General features: G+C 45.0%; 1 protein-coding gene and 1 pseudogene across 2 annotated transcripts in view; both read right to left on the minus strand.

Annotated features, from left to right (window-relative positions):
* The window catches only part of slc2a13a (solute carrier family 2 member 13a), a 25,774-nt gene extending 23,366 nt beyond the window's left edge, over positions 1 to 2,408 (minus strand). The window contains exons 1-2 of one of the 2 annotated variants that reach the window (XM_084701156.1): positions 2,271 to 2,366; positions 1,856 to 2,192 (exon numbers count right to left, since the gene is read on the minus strand). In XM_084701156.1, coding sequence (XP_084557282.1) covers positions 1,856 to 2,192; positions 2,271 to 2,366 — 433 coding nt within the window. Of the gene's footprint in view, positions 1 to 1,855 lie in introns of both variants that reach the window. The other variant, XM_084701155.1, reaches the window with a different exon arrangement.
* Positions 2,409 to 4,022: 1,614 nt separating this feature from the next.
* Positions 4,023 to 6,573, minus strand: LOC146276414 (mucin-6-like; annotated as a pseudogene).
* Between the last annotated feature and the right edge of the window lie 2,997 nt (positions 6,574 to 9,570).

Genomic DNA, 9,570 nt, shown 5'->3' on the forward strand with positions numbered 1-9,570 from the left:
TCTAGTTGCCGGTCCTTTCAGCACCATGGACAGCAGCCCTCCACACACTATAGACACACACCAACAGGCCAATGGAGCGCCTGTTCTGGCTGTACTGCCATGGCTTGCACTGTCTGCCTGCTGTCAGCACTCTAGGCAAGAGCATTCAATCATCCTTTGAAAAGGCTCATCACTTAATTTGTTTACGTGCTTTTCTCTTTGAGAAAAAGCTGTGACTGGGGCCTTGTTAACCTGGCCTTCACAAGGCAATCTCATGATGAAGGTGATTGAACGAGGACGAGAAAATGTATTTCAAGCAATAAATACCTTTCAATAAGCCTTCTGACTGATTCATCCACTAACAGCCTTCCAAGCCTTCCTGGTCCCCACCCCCCTGACAAACCCCTCCCACCCCCAGCTGTAATTGGAGGGATGTGGACCAAACCAGAGGCTCACAGGGAAAATATCAGATGTGAAAGGTACAGAATCTTCTCCTCCTCTGACAAACAGCTGCGATGACCTTTACCATTGCCAGAAATGCTAAGCAACTCAGTTATGAGGTCCAGCCGTCATGTGGATTGGACTGGATGTGCGATGTGTCCGGCTCGAGCTGTCCACACTCTGAAAATACAGCTCTGCTCATTAGCGCTTCTGTTGACTAATTGGGATGGGAGAGGGGTTTAATTATTACAGCAGTGGTCTGTGTCATGTACTGAAGGTCACTCGGAGAGGAGAAAGTTAAAGGGTTTGCAATTATATCACTGTTACAGTCATCACCCACAGCCAAAGCCATTAGTTACCTGCTGTGGCTGCCACAGCTCAAAGTAACGGTGACTCAACAAAGTTGATTTGTATGTCTATGGGTTACCTCCGACTGAAGAACAGGTGTGATACGAAATACAAAATGTATGAGGTTAACATTCCATTTCCTGCTGACATTCATTTAATATTCAGCACATTATGCATGCCATTGGCTGCGCCTGCTTAAGGGCTATCCTGTCATATCTGAAGGCCTTCTGCTCACTCACTGAATACATTCTTCATGTATTACAGTATAAGCATATTTTACAGGTGCTGAGGAGGGAATCAAACCACAAACCATATGCATTAAACAACAAAGACCAACCACTAAACCAAAGAAGGCCAAAGTATGAGCTTCTCAGGCTAGCCTTCACACAAGCGCTGTTCCGCACAAACTTTACCACACATGCAGTAGCTCTGTAAGTTATGCGTTATGTGGTGCATGATCCAAACACTGTAGTTATGTGTTATCACTTCTCTACTTGAGTAGCGCAGTAAACGCTGCCATTCTAAAAAGCCACCTGCCGCGGTTTGTCGCTAACTCGAGGCTTTACACAGTAAACTGCAGGGTAGAAGCTGTCAATAGCCTGCCTGCCTGCCTGCCTGTTTGTATTCCTCCGCGTGCTGTTGCTCTCAGGCACAAGGCCTAATCCATGACTACGTACCGTGGAACACCAATCTTCATTGCCAATCAAAGACAGCGACAAGGGTGTGAGTCATGCCTAAGTGTAGCGACTATAAATACAATTCGTACACTGAATTCAGATTGAATGCTTAACAGCGTGAAACCTTACGGAGGTCTGAGATGGAAGCAGCAGGGGAGGAGCGGGTGAGATAGAGTGAAAGGGACGAAGAGACGGGGAGAGGAGGGGAAAGGATGAGATGGGACGAAAGGAGATGAGAGGGGAGGGGAGAAAAGGAGAAAATTGGTTGGATTAAAAGTGAGTTTGGCTTGTTTAGAACTTTGTAAGTGTTTGTTTTGTTATTGTTGTCGGAGCTTGAACAAGAGTACTGACGAATTGACAACCTGTCGCACAACTAGGTGAAAGATCAGCTATAAACTCGAACACCTTACCAAGTCCTACTCCGACAATCAGACGGCCGACAAGGAGCACTTCTTTGTTGGGAGCCGCACTGAGCACTATCCCTCCGGTAGTGAAAACGAAGCTTGCCAACAGAATGCAGACCCTGCGCCCGAAAACTCCGTTTAAGAAGCCGCCAGCTAGTGCTGAGAGCGCGGCTGCTGCCACAGTACTGGAGATGAGCACCTCCTGCCAAAGAGCACTGAGATTCATCTCTCTCTTCAGCAAGAGCATTGCACCCGAGATCACCCCGGTGTCATAGCCGAACAGAAAGCCCCCAAGTGCAGAAAACACTGCCAGAACGTAAACAAACGCAGGTGTAACATCTTGCTGGAACTGTTTACGGGCGGCTCTCTCCAAGTCTCCGGTCGAAGCGGCGGCGGAAGCTGTGTTAACGGCAGAGGCAGCTTGGCTGTTGATGCTCGCGTTCGATGGAGCCTTGATGAGGCTCCGCTCCCCTCCATCGTTCGGTTTCTTCCTCTTCTCACCCATAAGATTGCTCATACTACGAAGATTATAGTCATTATCGCTCGATTTTCGGGACATAGGGGAAAGTCGGAAAAATGTTCACTGAACTGCAGTTGGTTGGCTTGTTGAATAAGAATCTTGTTGGGTCTCTCTTCTCACTCAAGTTAAGCACCCAAGAGTGCGTGATACGTATACAATTCAAAACAAGTTCTCCGTTTGATTCAAAGAAAGATGGATAGCCTAATCGAGTTGACAGAAGTTGTTGATCAGTCTTCGTTACATTGGTGTCATCCCAGTGGTCCTGGTGGGGGCGTCTCTGTTTTATGATGGAAAAAAATTGAGGAGTCGAAGGTGAGGCTAGGAGGAGTCTGCGGAGAGTTCGTCACTGACCGCGTAGATGTGACGTAAAGTATCTTACTCTATCCCGCTTTTGAAGGCTGTACGGTGAGCATCTTTGCAAGTCCGTAGGCATAGGCAACACAGAAATAGGCCCAAGCCAATTTTTTTATGGCAATATTATCAGCAGTGTCTCATCTCGTCTCTAATTAACTGATCAGATAGAACAGTTCGAGGACTAACATTGGAGGCGAATAGCTCAGTGGCAAGAGCACTTGACCGCCGATCAATAGGTGGTCGCAGGGTCAAATTGCTCCGCTTTGGATAAAAGCGGCTGCTAAATGAACACTTTACATACGTGACAGTATACACACGAAGGGTGTCATTTTCGGATTATTGCTTAGTTACCTTTTTCTCATTACCATGTTGTAATGTTTTATGGCAGACTCTGGGCGTCGGAATTATAGGCTAATGCACGCCGTGAAGTGTAAACCCCCTTAAGACCCCATTTATTTTCATCCAAGCTCACACCCTAGTGCCGCGAGCACTACCACCTTTGCTCAGTGAATTAACCTTTTCATCAGCGGCAACTGTAAGGATTGTGGCTCCCTCTGCAGGACAAGCTTGGATAACACAAATAATATGTTGATACTCACAAAGAGGGGGGGGGGGGGGGGGGGGGGGGGGGGTTACTGCATGTTAAGCAGGTGATTTGGCCGATCACTTTGTCAGGCTATTTAAGGGTATCGGGGTCAAGTGACTTTTGTGCATAGACAAGTAAAACTTAAATGTATTTGGGTATTTGGTATTTTAAATAGAACTATTTGTATTATCCGTGTGGCCCTTGTGCCATTATAAATGCAATCTTTTCCCGGTTTTCTGCAACCACATTTCGCGCGCATCCCGAAGTTTACAAACCAAAAATTGGTCTATAACACAAAGTTTAAGAAAAAGTAAAAAGAAAAAAAAAGAATAAAGAACATTTACATTTAGTCAATGCTCTTATCCAGAGCAACTTACAGTAAGTACAGGGACATTCCCCCGAGGCAAGTAGGGTGAAGTGCCTTGCCCAAGGACACAAAGTAATTTGGCACGGCCGGAAATTGAACAGGAAGCTTTCAGATTACTAGCCCGATGCCCTAACCACTCAGCCACCTGACTCCATAAGATAATGAAATACGATATATAGTAGAATAAGAAACCTAAATAATGAAGTTGCTCTCTACAGCACAGTGACTCACCATTGCCAACCATCAATGACAACAGGACATTTTACATACGATTATTTAAAATTATGTTATGTTTGGACATTGAATATAAGTAGATCTGTGTACTGTACTCATACAGATAAATGCTTTATCTCTTACCAGATGTGTGAAGCTCTAGAATATCCATGTTCTCAAATTGCACACTTTTGTGAGAAAATCTGTAGGTATCCTGTATGAGAAATGTACATTTTCAATTATGTTACAGTATGCTCCCATATAGCTATTATTGAAGAGAAGGGAGTTACTGTTGCAGTGTTTGCCAATTAGACATCTACACCGTACCTTGTACACCTGAAGAGCGACATTTTTCAGAGATGATGTCTCAAAGTACTGGATGGATATGGTCCAGTTGACGCCCTGTATATGAATAAGAGGTCATTTTAAAAGTTAATGTCCAAATGGCATGACCATAAATTGCCTCAGAACAAAACCTTTATTTACCTGTGAAGCAACGTATGTGCACATGCCAGGAACTGAATAGTGTTTTCCATCAAATTAGGTCACAAATCGCCCTTCAATGATACATCTTGGTGGGCAAATATTTTTGGAGCACTGCCACTTGCCGTTTTGACACACACTGTGGACATAAACCAGAATCCCTACATTATGATATGGGTTATTTGACAATAATTATTTTTTCACTATGTTCGGTATCGCAATTGTTTGAGCATTTGCCCAGGAATAGACTACATATGTTGAACAACAGAAGACGTTCTGATGTGCCCTGTCTCACCATGTTTGGCATTTGGTACTGCGTGTCTGTCCAGGCGAGTAAGTCCGCCCTGCATGAACGCACGGGCAGTCTGACACCATGACACAGCTGTGGCTTCCCACTCGATCATTCAAGACCTTACCTGAAACACATCAACAACATGCACATAGAGCGACAGCACTGACATAACCTGAGGGCTTCAGGGCTGTGTTTGTCCTCTGTGTGTAGCACTGACTGCTTCCACTAAGGCCAAACAGGATACTTACCATCCTGACAGACACAAGTGCTGATGAGGTCCTGCCCGCTGGTCACAGGGGAGGGGCTGGAGCAGGAGGGGTTATATGCGTTACCTTCCTCCTGGTAGACCAGCTCCCCTGGACAAACATCAGCTGCACTCACACAAACAAACAAACAAACAAACAAACAGATTAGCAAATAAACGTTGATCACAACTTCCACCAAAAGAGTTACTTCAAAGATGTGGTTGTTGTAAATAGGCCTAACCTGTTTATTGTGTTTCTTACAAGACTTACGATTGCATTTTGTCACAGTTCTCCACGTGAACCAAATAAGGCTGGTCCTTGCACATTTTTGCAGGAGTTTGTTGTAGAAAGAGCATTTCACTGCATTATTTCCTTCAAAGCCATAAACATTCTGGTCACAGAGCGCCAAGTATAGTTTGGAGGACATTTGGCTCTGCACACATTCAATAGCCCTGGACAGAAAATCTCTGCATACCTTGACATCACGGAAAAAACAGAGTATCTAAGATTAGAAACAGATTGCTTGCAACAATACATCACAATGTAAAACAGACGTACATAGTACAGTACATAGTAATTTATCAAATGGTGCATCAACACAACAGACTGTAAATTTCCCCATTCAAACAAGACTCTTTCTGCTCACCATATTGGGTGTGCTGAGGGAGTCTTTGGTCTGGCATTTCTCCCCAGACAGGACACTAGCTATTATCAGCCTTTCTCTGTTGTCTGAGGTCACACAGAAAGATCACATTATTTACCTAAGAAGAACTGTGAACAATACCTGCAATAAACATGAGTACATGCACAGAATGGCAACGACTGGGTAAAAAAATCACATTGAGGCAGGGAAAACATGAAGAAACAACAAAATCATGTTGTAATTGTTTACTCACCTACAACATCCTTTGCACCACAGAGCCCACCCATCTCACTGGTTAGCTCCATCTGAAGATTGACCTTTAAGAAAAAGAAGAGATCATGAAACACCAACCACACCTTAGTTTTATCATACCCTTTCTGAAACTGCAATCTGCTGCTTTGAATATGAGTATGTTTTTTAATATATATATTTTTGAGCCTTTATTCATCTTTGCTGCTTTTAACATCTTGACGAACACTCATAACATAAGGTCTACGAGGCAACTATGGCTCACCCAGAGTGAGTCTATGCCACCGGTGGTGCTGTGCCAGGTGACCGTCACGGGCAGCACGGTGCTCCTCAGCCTGGTGTAGATCCCGTACTGGAAGATGTGCTGGTAGGTGTGGTCGTAGGGGAGCGAGACACTGAGGAGGAGAGTCACGTTAAAAGTGACATCCAGACCAATGACTTTCACCTTGAGAATTCCCCCAAGTCTGAGTGCAAGGAAGGTTAGTTACTATTCAACTCCTGGCAATTAAAATTAAGTGCATGAATTGGAAGACTTCAACACATGGGATGACCAACAGACACAACTGAAAAACTGAAATAAAATGCTAAACCTTTTCTGTTCCACGAAGACGGTGCCGTTCTGGAGAAGGGTTCTGATCTTGTTGACAACAATCTCCACTCGGCTCAGCAGGCCACTGTCATCCCGCTGAACGGTGACGTCAAAGTCAACCCGGTTGTAGGTGAAGCGTGTGAGGGTGAAAGGGCAGGTGGACCGCACGTAGTCTGACCACATAGACCACAGGAATTCAGGACAATGCAAGGTGATAAACTAGCCTAGGATTCTCACACATGCAGGTCACCTACCATACTTACTTTGATATGGTTCTGGGATTGAAACAGAGACAACTGAGTCCAGAACTAAAAAAATAAAAAGTAACAATTATTTTGGGGCAAATAAACATTGACATTCACATTGGTCTCCTTCCTGCTAAAATATTAAATTAATAAACACAGTGTAAAAAGCTGATGCACAGACTGTGCACTACTTGGTTTACTGACTATATTGCCCACCTACAGAAGAGACCCTTCAACACTAAAATATGTTTCTGTGTGACAGAGCACCATCACTCCTTCCCTGAGAGCATAATCAATGAGACCACCAGCGGCTGTCTGAGAAGAGACATGATGCTTGGAAGTCACCAGTACAGCAGCTGTAGCTCTCTCTGGTCTTCTGTGTGTGTTTCTGACCAGTCAGCTCCTCTCCTCCAGTCCAGGGTGAGTGAGAAACTGCCCTGACTCTCTTATATATACTGTACAGTACACCTGTAGACCCCCACCTGCACTTAACCGGCACACAAAAGAACAAGGAAGCAAATTCAAATTTAACAATTAAACTTGTATCACCATAACAATAACAGGAGATGGGATACAAGGGGGTAGTGGAACAAACAATACAGTGAAATACTCTTTGGAAACAAATCTGTTTGTTACACAATGATCAATTTCTTCATAGATGTTATCCTCTGAAAAATGACACTCCTCTCCTCACCCGATGTAGTGTTCATAAACTATGGCGTCGTTCTCACGGCCATGTGAGACAATAGGATGTGTAATCTCGGAATCCTTCTGTCAGATGACTGGTACTGCTTTAGTTGAATTAAAGATGGAAATCTAAGAAGTTGGCAACTGTAGTGTAGAAGCCATTATTCTTCGTCTTTGGGTTTAATAGGGCTTGTTTCATTTGGGTGTGGTTTGTGGTGGTTCGTTAATGTTTTGGCACAGGTGACCTATATTTGGCTCGGACATAGGTGGGGGTGGCAGGTCGAAGGCTATCTAGGGACACAGGCACCATTGTACGTCAGGCTAGATTCAGGTTCGATTCCCGGCTTGCCAAATGATGTTGTGTCCTTGGGCAAGGTACTTCACCCTACTTGCCTCGGGGGAATGTCCCTGCACTTACTGTAACGGTGCGTGTCCACCGTTCATTTTCAATGAAACCAGGCGTTGACGCTCCCACAATGCCCTACACGAGCGTCAACGCCCGGTTTCATTGAAAATGGATTGGAAGCCGACGCTCCGCGCCGCTCTGCTGTAGTGGACACGCACCGTTAGTCGCTCTGGATAAGAGCTTTTCCTAAATTACTAAATGTAAAATGTAAATATATGAGAGAGAACAATGGTTGTGCTCTCACCAAATTACAATTACAAACCTGTTTATGCAACTTAGTTACTTTTCTGATGTTTCCAAACTGTTCCAAACTGTTCCATCATACAGGTAACTGTCTTGGTCATGGTCTGATGTCTTAGAGCAAGCAGTGATTAGGAGACCACAGGAAAGGACTAGTCTTAAAATGGCGCATAATCAACCTGACAGTCAGTAATCCATTGACATATCAATCAATGAGAAGGTGTGAATTGTTTGAAGTCCTGTGGAAGTATTGACAAATGGACTGGTAGACTTCGTCCTGTAAGATCTGCAGCTAGATTTACTGAACTGGATTCAGCAAGCTATAGTCACACATGACTTGCAGTACCGGATCTCTCATTCAGGTGCAGTTGGACTCTAAGAGTGGACCCTTTGGAGTGAAACCTGTTTTATAATGTTAAGTGTGAATGAGAGTGTTGTAGTTACTAGAGGGCTCCAGCAGGGGGAACTGTTGAACTATGTCACGGTGCACGCCGAATCAAGGAGTTGACAGGAGATTTCATAATTGAAACACACACACCCACAGACCATAGAGTTAATATAAGGTGGTTCGACATGGACTGCGGCTGCATGAAACGACCGGCGAAAGTGGCCACTTGCAGTCGGGGAGGAGTTGAAAGCGGCTCTGTGAAGTCGGACATTTCACCTTCTCGTGGTTTGCTGCGTTGACGTCAGTCACGGCCGATTAAGCGCTGTTGGGTTAACCGCTCGGCTACACAGCCGGCAGTTATCGAATGGATCTCACGGTACTTTGATGGCAACGTCACAGTGACGTGTCCTCGGCGCCGTCTCAAATCGGACAAAAAAGTCTACACAGAATTCACTGTTTCAAGTCAGCCGTCTGCAGCCGGCTGCAGCGCCACATGAAGTCGGGTCATGACCAACGCACCTAATAAAATAAAAACGAATGGAAGAGTCGGAAACCTAACCGTAAATGCAATACCACCTACATCCACCGGGGCCGTTGCTTCAAGCCGAGGGGCGAAGGGTGGGGGCCTGGGGGCTTGCCACAGACGCACAGAGAGAGGGAGAGAGAGAGACATAGACAGAGAGTCTTAATCTCACTATCGTAAGGTATCACTTAATAATTTGCTTTATTAATAAAGATCCAAGATGGCGTATGATTGTTTGTTGGCAAGCTGTCGCCTACCTGCATTAACTATGTTGTGTCACACTTCCAGGCCTTTAGATCATCAAACCAGTTCCTTTTAGCCATTCCACAGACTCGAATGCAAAAAAGTGACCGTGCCTTTTCAGCTGTGGCTCCTATATAGTCTGTGGAATACTGCCCATTTTTATTAAGTCATCCCTTATCACCGAGACATTTAAGTCTTGTCTTAATAACGTATTTTTATTCTTTGGCTTTCGAGTTAGTTTAGGGTCACTCATGCTTAATTGTGGGCGGCTGTGGCTCACGGGGTAAAGAGGGTCGTCTGTTAATCGCAAATTTGGCGGTTAGATCCCCGCCTCCTCCCAGGCCATGTTCCGAAGTATCCTTGAGCAAGACTCTGAACCCCAAGTTGCTCCCGATGGGCAGACCGGCGCCTTGCATGGTAGCTCGCTGAAGTCGGTATGTGTTTGTGT

The sequence above is a fragment of the Hypomesus nipponensis genome, chromosome 7, assembly GCF_054491055.1.
Source record: "Hypomesus nipponensis isolate SF chromosome 7, ASM5449105v1, whole genome shotgun sequence".
NCBI lineage: Eukaryota > Metazoa > Chordata > Actinopteri > Osmeriformes > Osmeridae > Hypomesus > Hypomesus nipponensis.